Source organism: Cynocephalus volans, chromosome 8 (assembly GCF_027409185.1).
Source record: "Cynocephalus volans isolate mCynVol1 chromosome 8, mCynVol1.pri, whole genome shotgun sequence".
Classification (NCBI taxonomy): domain Eukaryota; kingdom Metazoa; phylum Chordata; class Mammalia; order Dermoptera; family Cynocephalidae; genus Cynocephalus; species Cynocephalus volans.
The window spans coordinates 52864122-52889498 of record NC_084467.1 but is presented as its reverse complement, the minus strand read 5'-3'; the positions used below and the strand labels follow the sequence as shown (position 1 = coordinate 52889498).

At 37.2% G+C, this 25377-nt stretch overlaps 1 protein-coding gene across 4 annotated transcripts in view; it reads right to left on the bottom strand.

The window, feature by feature from the left end:
* Nucleotides 1–25377, bottom strand: part of PATJ (PATJ crumbs cell polarity complex component) — a 369539-nt gene that overhangs the window by 88001 nt on the left and 256161 nt on the right. For 3 of the 4 annotated variants that reach the window (XM_063103640.1, XM_063103641.1, XM_063103644.1), the window contains exons 30-31: nt 13215–13287; nt 101–193 (exon numbers count right to left, since the gene is read on the bottom strand). In XM_063103640.1, the coding sequence (XP_062959710.1) occupies nt 101–193; nt 13215–13287 (166 nt within the window). The remainder of the gene's footprint in view (nt 1–100; nt 194–13214; nt 13288–25377) is intronic. The other variant, XM_063103642.1, reaches the window with a different exon arrangement.

Here is a 25377-nt window from a genome sequence, read left to right as displayed (position 1 = left end):
TAGAGAAGGAAACACAACAGATGGTCTTTTCCAAAGTGATACGAAATAAATAATACATTCCTAAAACGGACACAGGATGAAAAATACCCAGGATTCTCACCAGTTTGGAGCTTTCACTTTCAGGCAATTGTTTAACACCAACTTCGAAACTGCCATCTTCCTCACAACTAACAGGTTTGGTGCCACTCTGATCCTATGGGACATTAAAAAGAAAACAGCAAAGATGTCATTTTTCACTCACACTGCACCAAACTGTACAGATACTCAGTCGTGGTTGCTTGTTTTATCATTGTAGTGGTTATTATTTCCTCTGCAGAAGCCATTCCTGTTTTCTTCCTTTCTAGCAAAAGGCCATTTTTATTTTTTTCCAGTATACATCCCTGCTGCTCACATATATGCCTTACGGAGCTGGTCCCTACTCTGTTCCAGGCATACGCCTGATTACCTAGGGTTAGTCCCATAAAAGAATGCCAACAATTTTATCAGGAATGGTATGTCGGGAATGGATTTTGTCAGTTCTGGTCAATGATACACAAAGAGGCCTGCTGGAGAACTGAGAAAAAGTTCTTCCTTAATCTTAAGAGAGCCACAAGAAGTCCCCATACCTCCCAAATTAATAAGGAAGCATGAAGCTCAAATTGCTGTGGACAGCCTTCCCACAACAATGAGAGAACCAGCCTTAGGATGAAGTTGACACTTCATCTTAAGAGTCAAAGCAAAGAGAAGGAAAGAACTACTTCTCTGATGGCAAAACTTGGCCATTGGATGGAGCCATCCTGGAGGCCAGCCTTATCTGTAGCCCCCTACTAGTGACAGCTGATATATTTCCTTATTGTTCCAGCCAGTTTGAGTTAGCTATTGTTACCTCCAGCCAAAACCTTCACAGTCAGACAGTTGCTTATTTTCTGTACAAGACTAAACTGCTTGAGATAAGAGATTGTGTTTATCTTGCCTATTTCTGAAATCAAGTACTTAGCACCATGCCTGGCACATGGAAACCACTTGCCAAACACTGGTAAATGGAGTATCTATGTTGTACTTATCTAGATTTTTATTTTATGTACTTTTGGGGGGCAGCTGGCGGGTCCAGGGATTGAACCCTGGACCTTGGTGTTATCAGCACCACACTCTAACCAACTGAGCTAACTGGCCAGCCCTGGATGTTCATTTTAAATCATCACCATCCTAGGATTATTATAAAATTTCCTTTTTTCTTTCTTTCTTTTTTTTTGGGGGGGGGGGGGGGTAGCTGGCCAGTACAGGATCTGAACCAGTGACCTTGGTTATTATAAGGTTGCACTCTAACCAACTGAACTAAACAGCCAGCCCAGATTACTACAAATTTGGGTTGGATAGTTTGTAGAGAAAAGTTTTGATTTGGGGAGATTCATCCTCACTCATAATTTAAGAAATGCAAATTAAAGCAAAGAGATAACATTCCTTCAGTTATCAAATGGAAAACAGAATAGAAAAAGAACATTCAGTATTGATAATGTTGTAGGAAAACGAACTTTCACACACCACTGAGAGACAATCTTTTTTGAAAAAACATACATAATAATATAGATATAAATGCAGGGAAAATATCTATAAGCACATAGAACAAATTTTTTAAATTGCTTACTTGGAGGGAGTAAGATTAGGGAGTGGGGATTTTGCATTAGTTACTTCTATACTGTTTGATTAGAGAAGAATTAGCATGTACTATTTTGTGTTTAAAAATGAAATAAAGGAGGGCTATGAGAAATACCTAAAAGGAAACAAACAAACAAACAAACAAAAAAACACCCAAGAAAGAAAGTAGCATAGGACTTTAGAATTGGTCAGATCTGGGATCAAATCTAAACTTTGCCACTTTGAATTATAGGATTTGGAGCAGTTGCTTTCTAAATCTTAACACTTGTTTCGAAAGTATATATAAAAACACCAGATTAAAAATACTAGCCTACCAGGTTGCTTTAAAGAGTATTGAGTTCACATGTAAAATATCTATTTGCATAACACTAGGTGCAGCTAACTTTCCATTCTAGCTTGTTGTTGAGGCAGGTTCTTTATCCCTGCTCTGTCTCACATCCTCTTCCTAACAACCCTATATGGGTATGTACCCTGTGACCCCAATTCGTGGATGAGAAGAATGATATATTTTTTAAAACTTGCTAAAGAACTCCTAGCTAGCAAGAGGCAGATCCAGGATTCAAAGCTCGTTAAGACTGACACCAAAAGCCATGCTCTTGGTGACTGTGTTAGGCCCTAAATGATACTCTCTTTCTCTCTCATTCTTCCTTTTCAGTATTGAGCATTGCTAACTTATTTTATGGAAGACAGGATTCATAATCTTTTTAAAAAAATTATGGTCATTAGACTATGGGTTTTTAAAAAAAAGCATTTTGGCACTTCTTAACCAAAAATTTCATTAGATAGAACATCCTCCTCTCAGTGAATTTTGGGTAATCAAGAAGTTACCATATAAAATAAACATGTCCAAGTTAAAAAAATAAAATACATGGATTTTCAGCATTTTAAACAGTAAGTTTTAGAGACTGAAAAATTCTAAACAAATGAATTACCCTTTCAAAAATCAGTACTTAATCTATGGAAAACTTTTAATGTCCATATTACTTAGTGTGTCTGGTTCTGCAAGCTGTGGTGACCCCCCCAAAGGCCCTGGTGAAGCTACAGTATCCAACTGGAGCTCTGAAACAGTCAGTGTTTGTAACTCCAGCATATTAGATTATAGAACAAACTCACAGGTAGCTCCTCTAGTAATCTGGCAAATGGCCACCACCTCTGGTCCCAGATGAGAGGAAATTTTCACCAGGAGAATGGTCAGTTGCTACCATTCAACTAATTATGTATGTCTCCTTGGAGAAAGGAAAGTGTTCCTTAAATAAATTAGAAGAATTTTTACTTTTACATTTCTTAGCACTCTGAATATAGCAGATGAGATTTTCTTGGTCTTTATAAAATGAATAATAAAGCGGGGGAGAAAACAACTGTTTAATAAATGCTTCAACTTGGAAAATTTAAGAAAACACGGGCAAAGCAGTCTGGGTTCCAAATAGTCTATGCATCCTTTAAGATATGAATAAAAATGAAAAACAATACCCTTATATCTATACCCATATCCCACACTTAGAAACTAAAGGCTTAAACAAAGCAGAATTTATCATATAAGGCCAGGTCTCAGGTGCCCCATATTCCATACGTCCTTTCCTTCTCCTTAGCTGGGAGACATCTCTCTACCCTCTAAATTCACCTAACATTTTACCTGAACCGCTTCTGTCATTTATCATCATCTCTTTTGTATCCTAATTATGTATGTACAGAATTGATCTCCCTGATGAGACTGAAAGATCCTTGAATCCCACATCTGTGCCTCATTCATTTCCCTTTGTCTGATTCATTTTTATATTCATCCCAGGTCTGCCTCACTTCAAAGTCATGCTCTTTTTAACTGTTCTATGCTCCTCTTCCAAATTTAGTGTGAGGTGGTTCCATAGAGGAGGGTTTGAAGTCAAAATCTAGATGGAGAGGAGAGTCAGGCAAAAAAGAAGTTGGAATCGAGAGGTTTGCAAGATAGCATTTACCTTCTGGGGGAAATGAAGTCTATAAAGGAGTGTTCATGCTGAAATGAAGCACAGAACACAATGTGCATTCTGTCCTAAATACAGAATGGCTTTTATGGTGAGGAGCCTGCAAAATGTCCCACTCACCAGGAGCTTGGAAAACAGCAAATGGTTAGAGATGGAAAGGGAAAATAGGTCAGCAGCATGACGCCTCAGGCACAAGTGTACCCCGGTGGTCTGAGGACCATCTGGCTGAAGGATAGAGGCCTGTTGACACCCAAGATGAGTTAGCTAATCCGGATGGCTAGGTGTCCCCTTCCTTTCTTGCTGATCTTCAAACCATCTGTCCAAAGCTGCCTGCTCAGCCAAGCCTGCTCAAGGAGAACACCCTTTCCCCATGAAGACTAGTCATAGTAGTAAATTATGTTTTATAGATGAATGACTAGAAAAGGCAAGGCTGGTGAGTGTACATTTAACACCACCCTCACCAAAAGACTGGTAAGACATGTGACTCAATCACCCCTGAGGTTACTCTTTTCCAAACCTTTAGAAAGTTCCAAACTCCCGCCCCTGGGCTCCTCCAAAACCTTCCATGTAAAATGATGATGATTATTATTTTATTTTTACATGACTTTATTTTTTTCATATCTATTATTTGTCTATAGTTTTCTCCCAACTAGACAGTGAAAACCTTGGCAGCAGGAATGATGTTTTATTTGAGAGTAAGACAATCGATAAAAGTTAAATTTATTAAGGATGTTATTGTGGATTGGAAAAACATTTCTGATTAGATAAATGTTCAAATAGCATTGTTCCCAACCCTGTTTCTTCATTTAACATGGTAAGAATATATTAGTATATACAACTGTTTTTCCTTTAATTGATTTAAGATGTTACCAAGCACAGTAAGTTTAAAAACAAAGCAGCAACTATACCTCACTGATAAAACTGAAAGTTCTTTTTAAAAATAAAAGTTATGTTGGCTTATATTTTGTCATCCTTATATTCTAAATTCAATGCTCTCTTCAAAAAGAAAAACCACAAAATGACTTCTTAGTCTCATTGACAGCCTAACTTCACAAATATTTCTTTCTGCAAAGTCATATTTACTTTATGTGATAAACTGATTTTCTTTCTTCTACCCCCAATCATGAGTATATTTATTAGGCTACTCAGAATTCCAGAAAGGTCATGCACAATTAGAGATAAAATGGAAATTATGCTAATGCAACTCTGTGTAATCAACCTCTTCATTCTTTATGAGGCTGGCTCCAACTCACTTAGCATTCAAAAAAGCAGGACTTCTGAGAAAAAGAAAAAAAATAAAGGTTCTTGTTTGTATAAAGATATTCTAAAAGATTCAGGCTGTCTTGTCAGGAATGGAATAAATATTGTGAAACCCTAGTATACCTGAGCCCTCAGTACTTCTTACTAGAACGCAGCAGAGGCTTCTTAAGTGGGTTTCCCTCTTCAAGACATCTTCAACATTGCTATTAGACTAATCTACCTGAAGTGAGACTTGATCAGACTATCTCATTGCTCAAAATGCTTTCAACAGCTCCACGTGCCTAAAGCATGAAATTCAAACCTTCTGTGATTTAAATTCAAGTCTCTCTGATGACCTCAATTGATTTTTCAAACCCATCTTCTGTTACTTCCTTTCACATCTCCTTATTCTATACTTTCCATTCCATACCGATTTTTTTTCCCGCTTCTGTGTTTTTGTTTGTGCTAGTCCCACATTTTTATCTAACCATATACATACTTTAAAATCCAGTCTTTTAATCAGAAATAGCTATTCCCTACCAGGAAATACCATTCGTCTTCTCTGAACTCTTCCTCAAGCTTTATTTTATCTCTTAGGGCACCTTATATTTTAGTAACATACATACATATATATCTTTTTTTCCTATAAAACTGTAAAGTTCTTTGAGGGGAGAAGCCTAAGGGTGATTAATCTTTGCATACTCTGCAAAGTAGATATTTGGTAAATAGGAGCAGACTGAAATGAATAAATAAGAAGTAACTATTCTACACTAAAATAAGGCACCAAAGATAGAGCAGACAAGCCAAAATATGGTTCCTGCCCTTCATTTATTCAATAAATAATTAGTATGCAAGTATTACATGTCAGGCACTAGGGATTCCCTGGTCGAGAAGATGATAAGCCCAGTCCTACAGTAACATACAATTTAGTGTTGTACTTATAGTACAACCTTTTAAAAAAAAATTACAAATACTCTGGCGTGGAACAGTCCACATTCTTAAAACATTGAGATAATGAGGGAAATATGAGGAATAGAGTCCTAGCTGAGAAACCCATTTAGAAATGGGTCCCTCTTTTCCCATAAGGCCTGGGTGACTTCACACAAAGAACAAGGGATAATTTTTACTGTTTAAATAAATCACGAGTATTATATAACTAGAAAGGGAGCAAAGATTACTGAAGAGAACAGTGTGGGATGAAGTTGGCCATAATAATAATATCCCACATTTGAACACTTATTATGAGGGTACTTCAAAAAGTTTGTGAAAAAATAGAAGTGAAAGATAATATGCATCCTTCCATGAACTTCTGAAAACCCATCATACATCCTAGGTACTAAACTCATTACTCTCTATACATTATTTTACTCATTTTGAGTCACAGAAAACTTTGAGAAATCTTCCAAAAAGCAATTCTTCAAGGAATTGGTGGCTGTAAATTAATAAAGAGGAAGTGGGAAGGCAACCCAAGTGGAAGAAACAATAGGAGCAAAGACATAAGAACTAGGGAGACCAAGATATGTGGGGGGAGATCAACAGACACATATGGAGTATCCAGAGCTTTATTATGCATTAATGACACAAGAAAGTGGATTAGTACGGTTGTGAAAGTAAATACAAAACCTTAATTGTAACCCTGAAATGAAGATTTGTTCTGATAGGCAAGAAGGAGGTATTAAAGATTTTTGAGCAAGAGGACTAATACAATAAATATTATACGAAAAGAATTCCTGACCAGTTAATGGAATGGGAGAAAATATTTGCAAACCATACATCTGATAAGGGGTTAATATCCAAAATATATAAGCAACTTAAACAACTCAATAGCAAGAAAACAAACTATCTGATTAAAAAATAGGCCAAAAAAAAAAAAAAGACAAAAATAAGACAAAAACAAAAACAAAAAATAGGCAAGAACCTGAATGGACATTTCTTACGAAAAATGCTCTACATCACTAATCATCATGAAAATGAAAATTAAAACCACAGTAAGATACCATCTCATATCTGTTAGAATGGTTACTATCAAAAACATGAAAGATCAGGGTTGGTGAGAATATGGGGAAAAGAGAACCCTTGCATGCTGTTGGTGGGAATGAAATTCAGTACACCTAATATGGAAAACAGTATGGAGTTTCCTCAAGGAACTAAAAATAGAACTACCATATGATCCAGCAATCCCCGGTCTGGATATACATCCAAAGGAATGAATCAGTATGTCAAAGATACATCTGCACTCACATGTTCATTGCAGCATTATTCACAATAGCCAAGATATGGAATCAACCTGAGTGCCCATCAATGGATAAATAGTAAATAGATTTTTTAAAATGGGATATATGTATATAAAATGGAATACTATTCAGCCTTAAAAACGGAAGGAAATCCTATCATTTGTGACAACATGGATGACCCTGGAGGACATTATGTTAAGTGAAACAAGCCAGGCACAGAAAGACAAATATCACATGATCTCACTTACATATGGAATCTAAAAAAAGTCAAACTCATTGAAGCAGGGAGTAGAATGGTGGTTACCAGGGTCTGGGGTAGGGGTATGGTGCTAGGGAGATATTGGTCAAAGGGTACAAAATTTCAGTTAGACAGGAGAAATGAGCTCACGAGATCTACTGTACAACATGGCAACTATAGTTAATAATAATGTATTCTTGAAAATCTCTGAGAGAGTAGATTTAAAGTGTTGTCACCACAAAAAGTGATAAGTATGTAAGGCAATGCATGTGTTAATTAGCTTGATGTAACCATTCTGCAATGTATGCATATTTCAAAACATCATGTTGCACACGATAAATATATACAATTTTTATGACCGGCTAGCTTACTTGGGAGAGCGTGGTGCTGACAACACCAAGTCAAAGGTTAAGATCCCCTTACCGGTCATCTTTAAAAAAAATAAAAAGTGAGGAATCCAAAGCTTATAGACTTTAACTGGCTCAAGTTCACTCTGCTAGTAAATGGTGGAATAAAGACCAGGACTTGGTTCTGTCTGACTTCTAAGCTTATGTTCTTAATCACTGAGCCATACAACTGTCCCAGTGATATGACAGTTACCAAGAGTACTGCAGTAGAAATGCTAATAATCCTTTATAAGGGCTGGCTGGTTCGCTCAGTTGGATGAAGCATGGTGTTATAACACCAAGGTCAAGGGTTTGGCAACTACCCAAACAACCTACCTACCTACCTACCACCTACCTACCTACCTACCTACCTACATACCTAGCTGCATGGATTATAAAACAGTTTTACTTACATTTAGTACTTGATCCTCATAAATACCCACTGACACAGGCAGGGGAGGCTATTAACTTGGCTTTACAGAGAAAGATTTTGAGAGGCTAACTGCCTTTACCAAGGTCATATGCTGAACAGGTAATTGGTAGAGCCAAAATGAGAACCCCTATCATCAAACTTCCAGCTCAATGTTCTATTGGCACTCTTGTTCATTCTACTAGCACAGAACTGCCTGAAGCAATGTTGTTCTCTGCTATAACCTAGGTGTCTAGAACAGTGCCTGACACATAATAAAAGCTCAATAAGTATTTGCTGAATAAAAGAATGAATATGAGATATCATTAATATAATAAAAGTGCTATTCAATTATGCTAAATTATTATTATCAGGAGCAACTTTAATAACAATATGGCTGTATTTCACCTATTTGGTTATGATTTAAACGGGCTCTCTCAGCCATATGCTGAATACGAGTTATACTTAACCACTCACTAGGAACAGCTGAGGGGGAAAAAGGCTTAGTGAGAGGAGCCACACAGGTGAATGGAGAGGGACGAGGAAGTGATCAGGGGACCAGAGCATTCCTCGACACTTCACAAACCACCCACGGGAGATGCCTCACTCATCATTTGGTGCACTTAGGAGAGGCAACAATAGCTCACAGAGGAACTAAAAAGCCCTCTTTAGAATATAATTCAAATTCCAATGATGCAACAGAAACATCATATGGCATATCCTTCTAGAGGATTTATTATTTGTTTATAAATTTAAATGTCTAATGAAATTTAATTATTTTTGAAAGGGAAATGCAATTACTGGCACATGCAAATTTGACTCAGATATTGTGATAAGGTTCTTGAATCTTCATACCAGCATTATTTACACCTTACATATATTACTAGACTGTTTTATTTTGACAAAAATTTTTTTTTGCGGGGGCAGCCGGTCAGTGGGGGGATCCAAACCCTCAACCATGGTGTTATAACACTGCACTCTAACCAACTGAGCTAACCATCCAGCCCTAGCCTGCCTTATTTAAAAATAAAATCAATCTTCTAAATTTCCAGAATATAATAAAGTTATTTTGAATGACATCAAATTATTTTTCTGGCTAATTATTGATTCTGCTAGATTAAAGTTTAAGTAACATTGATCTTTTTACAGGTACTGAATGATTAAAACCCAATTTAAAACCTAATATTATATGATATACTTCAATATTGAGTGAAATATACTCAAATATTTGAATAAATAGACAGTTTGCATTTATTGAGCACTTCCTGCCATGAGCTGTACTAAATGCTTACATACATTACTTCCGTTATTGTTTACGGCAAGCCTACGAAGGTTTGGTGGTAACATGGCCAGGTGCAGATGAGGAAGCTGATGCTGAATAGTACACCTGCATATGGTATATGGGTGTGTTACTCAGCCCCTCTAGCCCCAGTCTCTTCCGTAAGTGGAAATAACAGCACTTTTTAGTCTGGATGTAAGTGGGACATGGGCCAACATATTGAAAGCATCTAAGATCACACTTGACCTAGAAGATGTTGTATTCAATCATCCCCTTTTAAGTGGTACACTTTGAGCAGGAAGGCAGCAGAATCCAGCTGGGTATGGACTAAAGGAGATATGCAGCTAATGTGAGAAGTCATTCCTGACAGAAAGAAAACAAACAAAACCAAACAGAAACCCCAGAAATTGTTCTCTCAAAACTAAATATTGAGGGCCGAGCCCGTGGCGCACTCGGGAGAGTGCAGCGCTGGGAGCGCAGCAACGCTCCTGCTGCGGGTTCGGATCCCATATAGGAATGGCTGGTGCACTCACTGGCTGAGAGCCGGGCACGAAAAAGACAAAAAAAAAAAAAAAAAAAACTAAATATTGACACCAATGGTATATGTTTATCCACTCTGAGACACAAAAATTGGATCCCATAAAAGCTTTATAATTTAAAGACAGGCTAGTTTTTTGGTCATTATAAAGGTATTTTTCTTTTGCACTGAGAAAAAAGATATATGCAATAAAAGACAAATTCAGTTCCTATGGGATGATATTTTGATGGGAAGATTCATATCCAACAATACTATAAAAAATTATTCCAAAATATTACTCCCCCAAAGATTTATAAGATAGTCTATGAATACAAGAGAATAATTAATAATTAAGCACTAACATTTATATAGTAACCATGTAGCAGGCATAACACATATACTTGTATATCGTATTTAATCTTAACAACCCTATGAGGTGGAAACTATTGTAATCTGAATAAAGTGAGGGTTGAGGAGGTTATTGCAACTACCCAAGATCACACAGTATGGCTGTCCTAGGATTTGAACTGATGTAGTCTGGCTCTGGGGTCCTTCTTCACCACCATGTCACCTTAGTAATTAGAATGAAAAAACCTGGTGTTGGCAAGGCTTTGGCAAAATGGATATTGGTGGGAAGTCACTGTCTATCACCACAATCTTTTTAGATAGAGAGGGGTCAATCCAGATTAAAATTTTGAACATGTATAGCTTTTGACTCAGCAATTGTGCATTGGGGTATCTATGCTGTAAAAATAAAAACACTAGTACTTAATAATTGATACACACACATGTTTATTTTGGCATTCTTTGAGTGGCAAGATATTGCAGTGGAAATCATCTGAGTATCTGCCAATTAGAAATAAAAATAAATTATGATAGGGCATATTAAAATATGGCCAGTATATTAAGCAAAAAAAGCAATTTTTTCTTTTTAATGTATAGAATCTATTCTAGAAGGATGTATAATAGGTATCTCAAATTTAACCTATCTAAAACAAACCTCTTAATTTCTATCTCCCTGTTGAGGAACAGCTATTCTTCAAAAGATTTTTGCAAATGGGTACCACTATACCCAACCAGCTGCTCAAGCCAAAAATCTAGGTTTATCCACAATCCTCTATTTCTCCTCAGCTACCACATTTAATCATTCTACTTTTTTTTTTTTTTAATCTTTTAGTGGCTGGCCAGTACAGGGATCCAAACGTATGACCTTGGTGTTACAAGGCTGTGCACTAACCAGCTGAGCTAACCAGCCAGCCAGCACAGTTAATCAATCCAGTTTGACTCAATATCAAGAATCTGCTCATTTTTCTTCGCTTCCAATAGCAATATCGCACGCAAGCCACCTCCGGTCTCAACTGGGCTTCTGCCTTCTAGCATATTTCTTTTACCTTCCTACGATCCATTCTCTACCTAGAAGCTGAGGGAGACCAGAATATATCACCCCAAAATATAAAGAATTGTTGAGTTGAAGGCAATTAATAGAAAGCAGATGCAGGAAAGATCTTTGTCCTCCCTCTATCTGCCTAAACGCAGAACAGATTTACAAAGACAAAAGGTATCCTCCATCCTCCCCCAATTACCAGGGAGAACAAAAGTTAACCACTGAAGACAGCCTTAGACCCTCACAGGCCTAGAGATGCCACCAGAGGAATCTACATTAACAAGTTTTACTAACTAGCTTTTATCTGCCATTTATTTGCCGTCCCCCAAGTTATCACCCCTAGAGACTCAGTCTTTTTCCTTTGTCTTGTTACTTCTCTAAAAACTTACTGTTCTTTGCTAAAGATGCTGTATAAATTGTAATTCAAAGCTACCTCTCTGAGAACTATTCCTTGGGTGTCTCCCATGTGCGTATGAAATATACATGGTAATACACTCTATTTTTTACTTGTTAATCTTTCTCTTGTTACAAGGGTCTGTTCCAACTAAGAACCCATGGGGCTGAAGGGAAAATTATTTTCTTTCTTCCTCTGAATGGTCAGATGGTCCTTTAAAACTGTACATCAGGGTACCTCTCTTCCCTGTTTAAAACCCAAACTTCTTACTCTGACTTATAAAGCCTGTCTCTGTCTCTGTCTCTGTGTCTCTCTCTCCCCCCGCCTCATATTCACTACTCTTTTGGCTTCCAGTATGCTTCTTGCCTCAACACCCCCAGCTCATTTCTCACTCGAGAGCTATTTCTGGCCCCTCTGCAAGGAAAGCTCTTCCCTTATTTTTGTGTGTCTGGCTCCTTTTACCATTTCAATCTTGTTTACACTTCACCTTGTCCAAGAGGCCTCCTGTATGTCTAATCAAAGGGGTCACCAAGCCACATCTATTTTAATTCTCTGCAAACCACTCACCACTATCTGATAATTCTCTTGGTTTATTAATTTATTAGTTAATTTGTCGTCTTTCTCTGTTCATTAGAAGGTAAGCTGTACCATTACAAGGAGCCTTATCTGTTTTATTAACACCTGTATCTCTAATACCCAAAACAGTACCTGACATAGAACACACTGTTATTGAATATGTGTTGAACAAATAAAAAGAATATGTATTCCATAATCAAATTTTTATTAAAAGAGATACTATCTATGGCTATTTATTTTTGTTGTAGAAGCAAAGGAAAAAGTATGGAAACATACCAAATGGTAAACATTAACTTTTTCGAGGAGATGGGGAAAGGAAAATGAAAATTTCTTCTAATTAGTTTAATTAGTAACAATTAGCATGTGTTGCTTTTTGGAATTAAAAAATAATTCATTAAATAAAACTGTGAAGAGAATAAATATTCCTTCAGCTGGGAAGACAAACAAATTTAATAGCTATATCTATGTCTATATTTATCTATCTAATGTCTATCTGTCCATCTATTTACCTTTTGACAACTACAGAAGCAGAACAATATTACAGCTATGTTGTTGTACTAGTAATTTCTCCATTAATAGATGAGTAACTATTTAAAGATGAAAGATATTGAAGAGTTTTGAAACAATAAAAAAAAAAGAGTATAATTCAGTCATAAAAAAGAGAACTTTTTAATAAATTCTGAAATGCCGAATGAGGACAAAACTATTTATCTAGAAACCTTATGCAACTTTGAGAAAGGTAATACTCATACGATTAAGGTCTAATATGTTTGTTTAACATGGTTTTTATGTTACTTGATAATCATATCTCAAGTGCTTTCTATTTTAATCAAGGAAATTCTCTAGTTAATAAATTCTGTTGAGTTTGGAATACCAAATAGCGAAAATCAAAAATGTCAGATTTGGGGAAGATGATCATGACAAATCCATTTAATTCACTAAGAACTAATTAGGAGTGAACTTACCTCAATAGAAGACGGGGAACTTGACGGTAATGGAAAGGGCGTGACAGCCATCTGATTGACTGCGTCTTCATTTCTGTGAAATGTTAAAATAGGCAGAATCAGAATAGTAAATGCTAAGTTTCTAGCTCAAAGTATAACCATTTCCTCAGTGTTCAGTTGAAAATGCACACAAAGCACCACAGAATTAAATATACATATATACACATACGGCTTCTAAGCATGAGAAGATATTAGGCACAAAAAGAGAAGTATAACTCAGGGGATGCTAAGATACAATTATTAGTGACAAAGGAGTTAGCCAAATCCTGCTTAGACAGATGCTGCGGAGGATAATTTTGGAAAGGCATCAACTTTTCCAGCACTGTGGAGTATAAATTTTTCAAAGGGGCATGTGTAACCTCCAAGCCCCATTAATGTCTAGAGCGTTTTTTCTTTGAACTGGAAAGGTTTCTAGCCTCCTCACCTGGCTTCTAACTTTGTTCTGCCAAATGAAGGATGACAGGATGTCTACAAGAGGCCCTGCATGGTGGACTGTGAGGAAGGAGGATGGGAAGAGCAGAGCTCCACAAAGGCCATGCTTTCGGGTCAGGTGAATTCTACTCTTCCTCACCCTAAGGGAGAAGAGCAGGTGGGAGCTAAAACCTCACTGCCAAGGTGATGGGCACACAACAACTCCTACAATACCAAATCTGATTATTTGGGCCTATTTCCACTATATTGCTAGCAAATGGTAGGCAGTGGTTCTGTGGGAGATAATGGCTATCCTTTACTGTTCATTCATGATGTATGACCAATCTGATTATATCAAGATTTGCATAAAGTCTGGCTTTTTGTTTCACGATATAAACCAAAGATAAGCCAAGGAAGCTCACAAAAAATGCTTCTTGCTGATATGTAAAGGTCCAAGACTATTCTCAGATCTTTCTCCGTATGACCTGACTTGGGAGGGCACTCAAAATCCATCCCCATTTTTATTTCTCACCAATGGGATAATGAGTCCAGTGGTCCATATCATCCCTGCTTTGGTGCTTTAATCATACCAGTGCTTTTACTTGGTATGCCTTTCTTTACTGAATTTATATCCCATCCATTCTTCTCCTCCAGTGTAAGTTCACTAACCTCAACTAGGTGAATTATTCCCTTTAGTTCAAGGACTATCTATGTACTGGTTCCTTCCAAATTCATATATTTAGCGCAGATCTTTTTCTGGGATTAAGATCTGCAAATCCAATTCCTACTTTATATCTCCACTAAATGTCTTACAAGCAACTCAAATGAAATAGAGCTTTTTATCTCATTCAATCCCCAAATGGTTTCATAGCCAATACTTCCCACCTGATTAAATGTCAACAATACCGACCCAGTTGCTCAAACAGGAACCGGGAGTCATTCATCCTTCTCATCCCTCAACGGTTCTTCCAACCCATCAACTTGTCTTATTGGTTCTACTTTCAATATGTATCTTGAATCTTTCTAAACTACCTGCAAGCCATTATCATTTCTCATCTGAATTAATGCAAGACCATACTATTTGGTCTCTCACATTACATCCACTTATCTTCTCTCCAATCCATTTTTCACCCAGCAGTTATTATGGTCCTGACACATAAAGCTGATTATATTTCTCTTCTCTGCTTGAAATCCTCTATGGCTTCTTGTTATACTTAGGATCCAGTCCAAAACTGGTAAAGAGGCTATAAGGCCTTGGACAACCTGTCCCCAGCCCCCATTTCTGGCCCCTCTGGGGTTCTCTGCCCCCTGCTCACCACGTTCTAGTCCAGTGCACAGGCTTTCTTTCCATTTCTCAGTTGAGCCAAGATCCCCTCAAGGCCTTCTCTCACCTTATTCTCCTTTGTTCTGCATACCTGTCACCCAAGTCCCTTGTCTAATTTACTCCTCTTTCTCCTTCATAGCTTACCACAAATGTCATTTCCTGAAACAAGCCTTCCAGGACCTCCATTATATGCTTATGGCACCCTATACAATGATCGTTCTTATAGCTCTGTTTCTGTCATAATTGACCTGACTTGTATGAACATCTGCTTCACATCTGTCTTTCTCCCTATATGGTAAGCACTCCAAGGACACTAACCATGTCCTTCCTATTCTCTATTACACTATCTAGGGGGAAAAAAGTGCCTGACAAATGTTTGCATTTAACACAGCTATTGGAAAAAAAGTGAATGGATGGAGGTAGTGGTAGGGATGGGATGTAATGATCACTTCAACAAGGAGACAGAAGGGTAGGAGTTTCAGTTCCAGCACTAACACTAACTAGCTGTGGAATGTTGGGGAAAGCATGTCTCGGAACCTCAGTTTCCTGATCACTTAAGTAAGTAGGTTGAACTATAAGAATCCTAAGCTGCTGTAAATTCTTTGTGGAATGAGGCAGAGTATAAATAATGAGATAAAATCTAGGTAGTATTTCCTCCTGTACACTTCTTTTCTAGTACACAGGCCAAAGCAAAGCAAATGGGAGGAAAACTAAAACTCTAAAGTGACTTAGAGCATGAAGAATATATCTACTTTTTCTGACAGCATTACAGATGTTTTCAGCATTCACTATTATGTTAAGAGATGGCTATTGTTTTTCAGGGAATACAATCCATTTCTCAGCAGTTTGCTCACTCATAGAAAAAGTAATCAGTTACCCCTGGGTAGGTAATAGCATTTTTCCAGTGGCAATTCCCTTCCCCATTTAGTTTCTCCCATCATATAACACAATAGAGCTCAGCTCAGCTTAGAGCCAAAAGCCAACAGGACATGTCTGCTCTAGATTTGGAACTCACAGAGCAGAGTCCATTTGGCAGTAATTAAGCAGATGGCTTTTCATCTCTCTTTCAAGGGTTACCAGCATTAAAAATATAGCTGCACGTAATTTCTTATTGAGATCATGATTTACTGGACCAAGTTAGCTCAAATCAGCTGTTTTCCTTTCACAATTTAATGATTTTCCCCAAATTAGTGTGACTCTAATGGCCTTTAAAGTCCATATTCAATTTTTTTAACCTCACATAATAGAAAACCTACAGTTCCTCTCAGTGAAGAGAAGAAAGCTGCTATAAGACATTACAATTCATAATCCTTTATAATCCACCTAACAGTGAGAGTTCACACACCGCAGCATCAAGCTGGTGGAGAGCTGACGTAGAACCAATTTCAATTAGAAAAGTAGGAAGAGGGAAACCGAAGGAGAGAAGGCATTTATATTCCAAACAAGGAGTTAGCCTGAATGACTTCTAGGGAAACTTTGTCCCCTCCTATCCTACATTCTCATAAGGAATGAAATCTGTTTGTTTTATAATTAGCCTTTACTTTACATGTAATTAGCATAAGCATCCTAAGTCCTGGTGCCCCATACAGGACATGATCAGGAATTGTAAATGTCTGTTGGTGTTTTTTATAATTATCTTTAAGAGTTGTTGGGAGAGAGATAACAGAGTTCTACCACAGGTAAGAGTAAGAGCCGTTTCCCAGGCCACGGAACCCTGTGTGTGTACGTCCTAATCACTGTACCTGTCATGCTCTATTAACCTTATTTGTGCTGTTCTTTCTCCCTCTTCAAGCACATATCCCCAGCTTGTAGCAGGATGCCTGGCAGAGAGTAGGCATATTATATATGTCTGTTAACTGAAAGTGATCTTAATAAGGCAGGAAAAAGAAAGCAGAACTATCAAAACTACGCCTTATGCTTTCCAAGCTGCATCAATGAGTTAGCGACAATGTGCTGCATGTAGCCAGCCAGCTTTCTGTATTTACCACATAAGAGAAGGGGCGTCTCCCCAGCTCACAGTGATTCCCCGGATGGGCCACAAAGTCTACACTAGGTAACACTAACAGTCCTGCCTCAGTCTGATTGGATATAGGGGGCAGACACCTGCCTCAGGTTGGGCCAATCGAATTCTCTCTCCCATGGACTCAAAATTTAGAACACACATGTAGAGATGAGGAGTGTAGTGTGAAGACACTACCAACAGAAATGCTCAAGGCTAAACGGGGGTTCAGAACTTCCTTTTGCTGGCATCTCTAGAGTCACCCTGCTTCCGTCTCTTCAGAATCTTTGCTGTATGGCTTTTTTTTTTTTTTTAACAGTCCATGAGACATCCCTACATACTTACAATACATTCTCCTTTTCATTTAAGCTCGCTAGAATTTACTTTAATTGGTTGAAACTAAACATATCGCTCTGATTTTATTTTGAATATATGTATTTGCTCATTTAACAAATATTTAAACTACAGATACAAAAATAAATAAAACATGATTCCTATCTTTGATGATATTAACAATTAGTGAGGAACACAGCGAAGTACACAGACAATTACAATTATGGAATAACTATCCAGGGGCTGTCAGGTTAGTTTTTCTCCAAAAAGATGCTAAGAACACCTCCAACACAGTTTCTTGTTAGTAGAGTATATTTATATTTATAGCAAACACACTTTAGATCCTGTTTTCAATTCTGTTTTATTATAAAAATATACTCATATTGGTAAAAATCATGCAACTTATGTAAAAGCAGAATGCTAACAAGGCTCCCAAGATTCCAGCACCTGGTTTACAGACTGTGAACATCACTAATTTCACTTCCATGCTTAGGCTACACTATACGGCACAGCTGACTTTAAGACAAAGGGAAATTATCAGGTTGGGCCCGACCCAATCACATGAGCCTTTAAATCTGGAGATTTCACCTTTTAGAACCTCAGTGTCCTGATCTCTTAAATTACTAGGTTGACTTACATGAATTCTAAACTGATGCAAATTCTTTGTGAAATGTCTAGAGGTCAGAGATGGGTAGTGTAGTGGACTGAATTATGTTCCTCCAAAACTCACTGAAGCTTGAATTGTCTCTTAAGTTTTATGTATTAGAAACTTGGCCCCCACTTTGATGGTTAAAAGGGTGGAAAATCCTATTGTAATTGAAAGATGGAGACTTGAAGAGTTGATAAGATTGTAGGACCGTGCAGTAGTAAATGGATTAAAAATAGTGGCCAGAGACGTGGTTCTGGGGGCTTTAAAAGAAGAGAGGAGAGTCTGTCTTTCTCTCTCTTTTCTCTTTGCTTCTACCATCTTGCAGTGTGAGACCCTGCATCACTGAAGTCGCCACCAAAGAAAGCCTTCACCAGATGTGTTCCCTGGACTTTGGACTTCCTAGCCTTAGAAAATTTTGTTTCCTTTATAAAATACCCAGTTGCATGTATTTTGTTGTAAGCAACAGAAACGGACTAATACAGGAAGCCTGAGATCAGCAGCACCATTGCTGGCTTGAGGATGGAAGGGACTGTTTGACAAGGAATGTGGGGGGCCTCTAGTTGCTGAGAGCAACCCCCATCTAGAACCAGAAAGGAAATAGAGACTTCAACAAGGAGGAGCTTGGAAGTAGATTTTTCTCCAAGGCCTTTAGATAAGAACTTGGAGTGGCCAACACCTTGATTTCAGCCCTGTGATACCCTGAACAGAGAACCTAGCCACGCCATAAGGGACTCCTGACTTGCAGAACTGTGAGCGAATACATGCGTGTTGTTTTAAGCCATTAAATTTGTGGTGATTTGTTACACAGTAGGAGAAAACTAATACACAACAAAAGCTTTTGATTTGGAAAATACAGTCCCCAGAAAGGTCACATTTGAGTGCTTATTTACCATGTACCATCGTTCAAGATGCTTTTCATACATTAACTCACTTAACCTTCATAATAACTCTATGTGGTAGTTACAAATTATTTTCTTTACTTACTCTTTATTTTACACAGTGGTTAAGCAACCTGACCATAGTCACAAAGCTAATAAATCACAAAGCTAATAAATAGCAGAGCTGAGATTCAAAACCAGCAGTCTGGTTTAAAAACCTACTCTTTTAATGACTATACTACAGTGTTTCCAATTTTAATAGCCCATCCCAGAGCTACAGATGTTGTCTTCTCTCATTTACCCAAGTTAACATTCCCAGACCTACCCTGGGGGAAAGTTCCACCAGGTCACAATTTACTCTGAAAGCTATTTCATACATTTCCTTAGGGTAAAGGTACATGCAAGGTTCTAAGTTTACTTAGAAAACTCTCTCAACTGCAATCTCTACATTTCATACTTAAGTTCTGGGTGTCATATCTACAATATTCATCCCTTAGATGGATATAATGACCATAAAATGCTTTAAAATATTCATTTTGTGTGATAGGGTAGGCAGAGTGGTAAATAATACAGTGGAGTATAATTCCCTCAGTACTATTCTAATAGTTATTATGGCTGTTCATGAACTCTCTGGCTTGTACTTTTCTGTCCTGTTAAAGTTGAGGCAGTTTTTTATTACGTTTTCTTTCTCTGCCTTGGCAATCATGAAAACGTGCTGAGATGAAACCTTTGTTGCCTGGGTACCTGAAAGGCCATGGTGAGCAGAGAGGCCCCATTGGTAAGCCATGAGGGGTATGTCTACCTACAGGAGAATGGATCAACATATTTTTGTATATTCATAGAATGGAATATTACTCATTAATTAAGGGAATGAACTTTAGATGAACACAACATGGATAAATTTCAAAAACATTATGTTGAATGAAAGAAACCAGACACAAGAGAATAAATACTGTTTGATTTTATTTTCATAAGTCCAAGAACAGTCAAAACTAACCTATAGTGACAGAAATCAAGAAATGGTTGGCTTTGTGGGAAGGAAGGGTTGACTGGAAAGGGGCACAAGCAAGCTTTCTAAAGTGAATAAATATTCTCTATTTCTGTTATGGGTGAATGTTACATAGGTGTTCACAATTATCAAAACTCAACATACTGAACACTTAAAATCTATTAGTATAAATTATACTCCAGTTAAAAAATAAATTAATGATTATATGTAGTGCAAGAAAACTATGTTATCCTGTAAAGAAATCTAGGCAAGGGTACAGACAGTCCTAGGCAAAGGTACAGATTCTATCACTGGTAAGATGTGACATAAAAACGTTTTAAAGTCTTGGTTTCTTAACCTATAAAATTGGGATAATAACTTCTAATAGAAGTGTTGTGAGATAATGTAAATGTCAAAGCACCAAAGAACAATAGTTAATACTTAATGTTTTATGGTTTTATAATGCTGACTATGAGATGTGTAAATTTTCAGGTGCTAAGTCTGCTGTTACAATTATTTACACCAAAAATCCAAAGAAATCACCATGTCTAATTGTTTCATTCTAAAAGCTTTATTCTTTCTTCTCTTTTCTTCTAGTTCCATGGTCCCCATTCTAATTCACGTACTCTTCACATGTAATTTGTTCATGAACTTTGTTGCCTGAAATGTACTATGACAACAGTGTCCCTACTGGTTTCCTTGTTCTGCTTTCTCTGCATCTGAATCGATCCAAATCACTCCTCTCTCACCTATGAAAACCACCCCCTGGAACCAAACCTGAAAATGGAATCTGAATAATCTAACATCAAAGAGTTTCCTTTATTGATGCTTGTTTTGCCTGATGCATAGTTATTTATTTGCATGTCTTAGAAGTTCTTGGAGAACTTCTTACTTAACTGTATGGCCTTGTATAGCATCTGACATACAGTAGGTGATCAATAAATACTTGAACTAAATTTGTTTATTTATGCAGTTTGGACTCAGTTCTTTCCTATGTAAGTCTACCCAGCCAGCAATCACTAGCTCTTGCTCTACCTACTTCTCCAACAGCAATCACTCTTTGCTTTGAATTTCTAAATATACATGCTTTGTCTTAGCAACTTCATTCTATTCTTTTAAGGATACTTCACTGCATTTTGGGGGCACATACATGACATGTCCGGGATTGTTGATACAGCCCTATATGTTTATTCTTTATGCAAAGCTGTAATCATAATTCAAACTGTAATAGGGGATTTCATTAACATGTTATTTGAAACATTAAGCCAAAGACCCTTGACTAATTCCTTAGAATAAATATGGAATATTCTCTCCAATATAAACTCCAAAACAATACTACAAATTGTGGTCAAAAAAAAAAAAAAATAGTGGGCTATGAGGAGACCATTCTTATGCTTCAGGGAAACACAATGAGCTCATGACAACAATTTCTGAATGAGGAAAAATAAAAGATATCTAATGTAACTGGTGTTGTGTGTGTTTGTAGAATGCCATAACTCTTCATTTATCAGGGTCTGAAATATCTCCAAGGAGCAGTTCTACCTCATTTAAAAGTGAAAGTGTTCCATCCTAAAATTCATAGGAAACCTCAAGTGACCCCCAATAGCCAAAACAACCTTGAAAAAGAACAAAGACGGAGGTCTTACCCTTCATGATTTCAAAACTTACTATAGAGCTACAGTAATCAAAAGTGTGGTATTTGCATGAAGGCAGATATATGAGCCAATGGAATAGGACAGAGAGCACAGAAATAAACCCTTATATACATGGTTAAATAATTTTCCATCCAACAAAGATGCCAAGACTATTCAATGGAAGAAAGGATGATCTTTTCAACAAATGGTGCTGGGAGAACTGGATATCCATATGCAAAATAATGAAGTTGGATCCTTTCTTTACACCATATATAAAAATTAACTCAGATGTATCAAAGACCTAAACATAAGAGCTAAAACTATAAAACTCTTAGAAAACATAGGGAAAAGGCTGTGACATTGCATTTATCAATGATTTATTCCATATGACAATGAAAGCACAGGTAACAACAAAAATAGATAAATTGGACTACATCAAAATTAAAAACTGCTGTGTATCAAAGGATGCAATCAACAGAGTGAAAAGGTAACTTATGGCATGGGAGAAAATATTTGCAAACCATGTATCTGTAAAGGGGTTAAAATCCAGAATATATAAAGACTCCTACAATTCAACAACAGCAAAACAACCTGATTAAAAAATGGGCAAAGAACTTGAATAGACATTTCTGCAAAGAAGATCTATAAATGGCCAATAAGCACATGAAAAGATGCTCAACATCACTAATCATCAGGGAAATGCAAATCAAAATCACCTCACACTCATTAGTATGTCTACTCTCAAAAAAACCCAGAAAATAAGCATTGGCAAGGATGTGAAGAAATTGGAACTTTTCTGCATTGTTAATGGAAATGTAAAATGGTTCAGGTGCTATAGAAAACAGTATGATGATTCCCAGAAAACAAAAAATAGAATAACCGCATGATTCAGCAATTCCACTTTCGAGTATATATCCAAAAGAAAGCAGGGTCTTGAAGAGATGTTTGTACACCCATGCTCGTAGCAGCACTAGCAACCCAAGCATCCACTGACAGATAAATGGGTAAACAAAGTATGCCATATACATAAAAAAGGATGGAAATTCTGCACATGCAACAACATGGATGAATCTTAAAACATATGCTAAGTGAAATACAAAAGGACAAAGTCTCCATGATTCCACTTATATGAAGTACCTAGTACTGTATAGTCAAATTCAGACACAGAGAGTAGAATGGTGGTTGCCAGGGGTTCGGGGGAGGGAGGAATGAGGAGTTATTTTTAATGGAAACAGTTTCAGTTTGGGAAGATGAAAAAGTTCTGGAGATGGGTGGTGGTGAAGGTTTCACAACAATGTGAAAGTACTTGAAGCCGTGGAACCCTACACTTAAAATGGTTAAGATGGTAAATTTTATGTTCTATGTATTTCACCACAATTAAAAAAAAAAAATTAACTGAGCAAGATAAACAAAGAGAAGGAATGATGAGAATATGTTTGAATTATTTAGAACATCAGTTAAAATCATTACTGTCTTCAGGACTGCCCTGGTCCTCCCTCTTAGAAATGTACTTTAACCAAACCCATGGGAATTCATTTTATGCCAACAAAATAGCATTGTATCAAAAGCAGAAGTTATATGCCTGAATTCAGCCTGGACTGCTGAGAGGGTGGATTTAATTTTTTTAGCAAGCTGTTCTAAAATGATTACAACTACAATCTAGTGCCTAGCACATCATTTAGGAACGTGCACACGTACAAATAATGTTGAACAAATGATAAACACACGAACAGAACTAAAGAGGCCTGGATACTATTTTTTGATTGTACTAAATTTAGTGATGTGAGACACTTGAGGACAGAAGAAAATAAACTCTACACTTGCTGCATTAATTGGACCATGACATTAAATTAACTTTCAGCCAGGAAACCTCCATGTAAATAAACCAGAAGTAACATAGAAAACAAAGCAAATCATTACATCTCAATGGGAACAAAATTCCTTTCTGAAAATATTCCAGGAGATATTCCTAACTGTATGAACAGACTGAATAGTCTCCAATTCACAATTAGAAGAAACCACCAAAATAGCTGAATATGCTTAATCTGAAATAAAAACCCAACGACAGCGGAATTATGAACTCTATTTACTTGGCACTCCAAACAATGTTCAATCACTAATGAAGGTTGCTGGGAGTAACTCAGCATCCAGACCCACATTTTACAAAGGTAGTCCCAAGCAAGTTCTAAATAAGTGTCGCCAGTTGTGCAGAGGAAAAAGTGACTCATACAATATTTGGCATTGCAGGTTGGCAGGAGGGTTGATGTCGGGAGCTTAGGACTGGATAGGATGGATGACTTTGCCTAACAAATTTCTCACAGAGTTCTTTCTAAAAGATAGTGTAGTAGATACTTTCAGACATTCCCCTCCTATTCCTGGCTGGCAAAGCCCAGGTGCTGTTCAGACACCCAGCCCTCAGCAAGAGGCCATGTGCTAGGAAAGGTAACACTCCCCATCAGGGATAAAGCCGAGATAAATCCTACCTGATTCTCTGCAATAATCATGGTAATTTCATTTCAAGAGCCAGTGAATGGTTTGGCAGTGGAAATGAGTCATACATGGGATCCTCGGTAGAGACCTGTTTAGAGGTCTTCTACTCTGCTAAAGAAGTTTGAAGGATAAAAACCTCTCAGAATCACAGCTAAAAGCCTACATGTGACAGGAAAATGCACAGGGAACCAAATATATCAACCTGATTGCCTCATGATTTGTTCAGACAGCACTACTTTTATCATCCTTCTCATTCATTAGGATTCTTTGGGAGCAAACAATAGAATAAATTTGGGCAAGCTTAAGCAAAAGGAAATTTATTGTTGGGATACTGGGATCTCACAAAACAGACAGGCTAGAGGACCAGGCTTGGTAGAGTTAGAAACTAAGAGACCTCCAGAGGACAAGGAGGTAGAAAGCAAAATGATGTCACAGCAGGACCGTCTGATCAGGTCACATCATTCATATAAAAATCACTCACATTACTTGCTTCCACTTCTAAGCCGAAGGTATCCTACTGTCCAAGCTTAGGTCACATGACCACCCACTGGCCACACCTCAGCAGTGAGAGAAAGATCTGGCTCCTTCAACTTCCACAGAGGAGACAGGTGGCTGAATTGACTGTTTTTACTGTTCCACCATTGTGTGTATGTGTGTGTGCTGGAGGTGGAGAGAGGGTCTACCAAAGGAAACAGGCATTCTATGGGGCAAAGAGTATAAATATTGGCCAACAAAAAAGAAAAAAAGAAGAAAATATGCCCATATCATCTCTGAAGATCATCCCAATGAGGTGTTTCTGAGCACCAAAAGAGGTAAAACAGAATTTAGTCATAATTCTCACAAGCTAATATAAGCTAAGACTATGATAAGGAATGGGAGTAACAAAGAAAAAATTACCAATTCTGTTCATGAAATAACAAAACTGATTTTCAAAGATGCTTTACAAGTAATTCAAGAAAGATGAGATTGTTGTCTGGTAGCAGAACTTTACTTAATTTGCTGAGTTCACCTAATTCATGAATGGCCCTGTAAAATATTTAGTGACTTCATTCTGACTAAAATCACCCTCACAAGAAAAAATTTACACCTACTGTGGATATTCAAAAGAATATGGCATAGGCTTTCAAGATAATCACAGAAATATATGACCCAATGGAATCAAAACTGGATTAAATGTACAACTTCCCTGGGTTACCATAGTACGGAAAAGGAATGATGCTTCTTATTTGAATGCATAAATTCTAATGTCTTTGACAAAAGATCAAAACAGAAAACACTGTAACTCTACCTTCTTCTTATTCTACTTACAAAATAAAATTAATAAATAGTTAAAATTATTATTTAAAATGGATAGAACAGGAAACAAGTACTGGAAGAATTTAAGCAAGAGTTAACATTTCAGAGCATTATGAGATTTC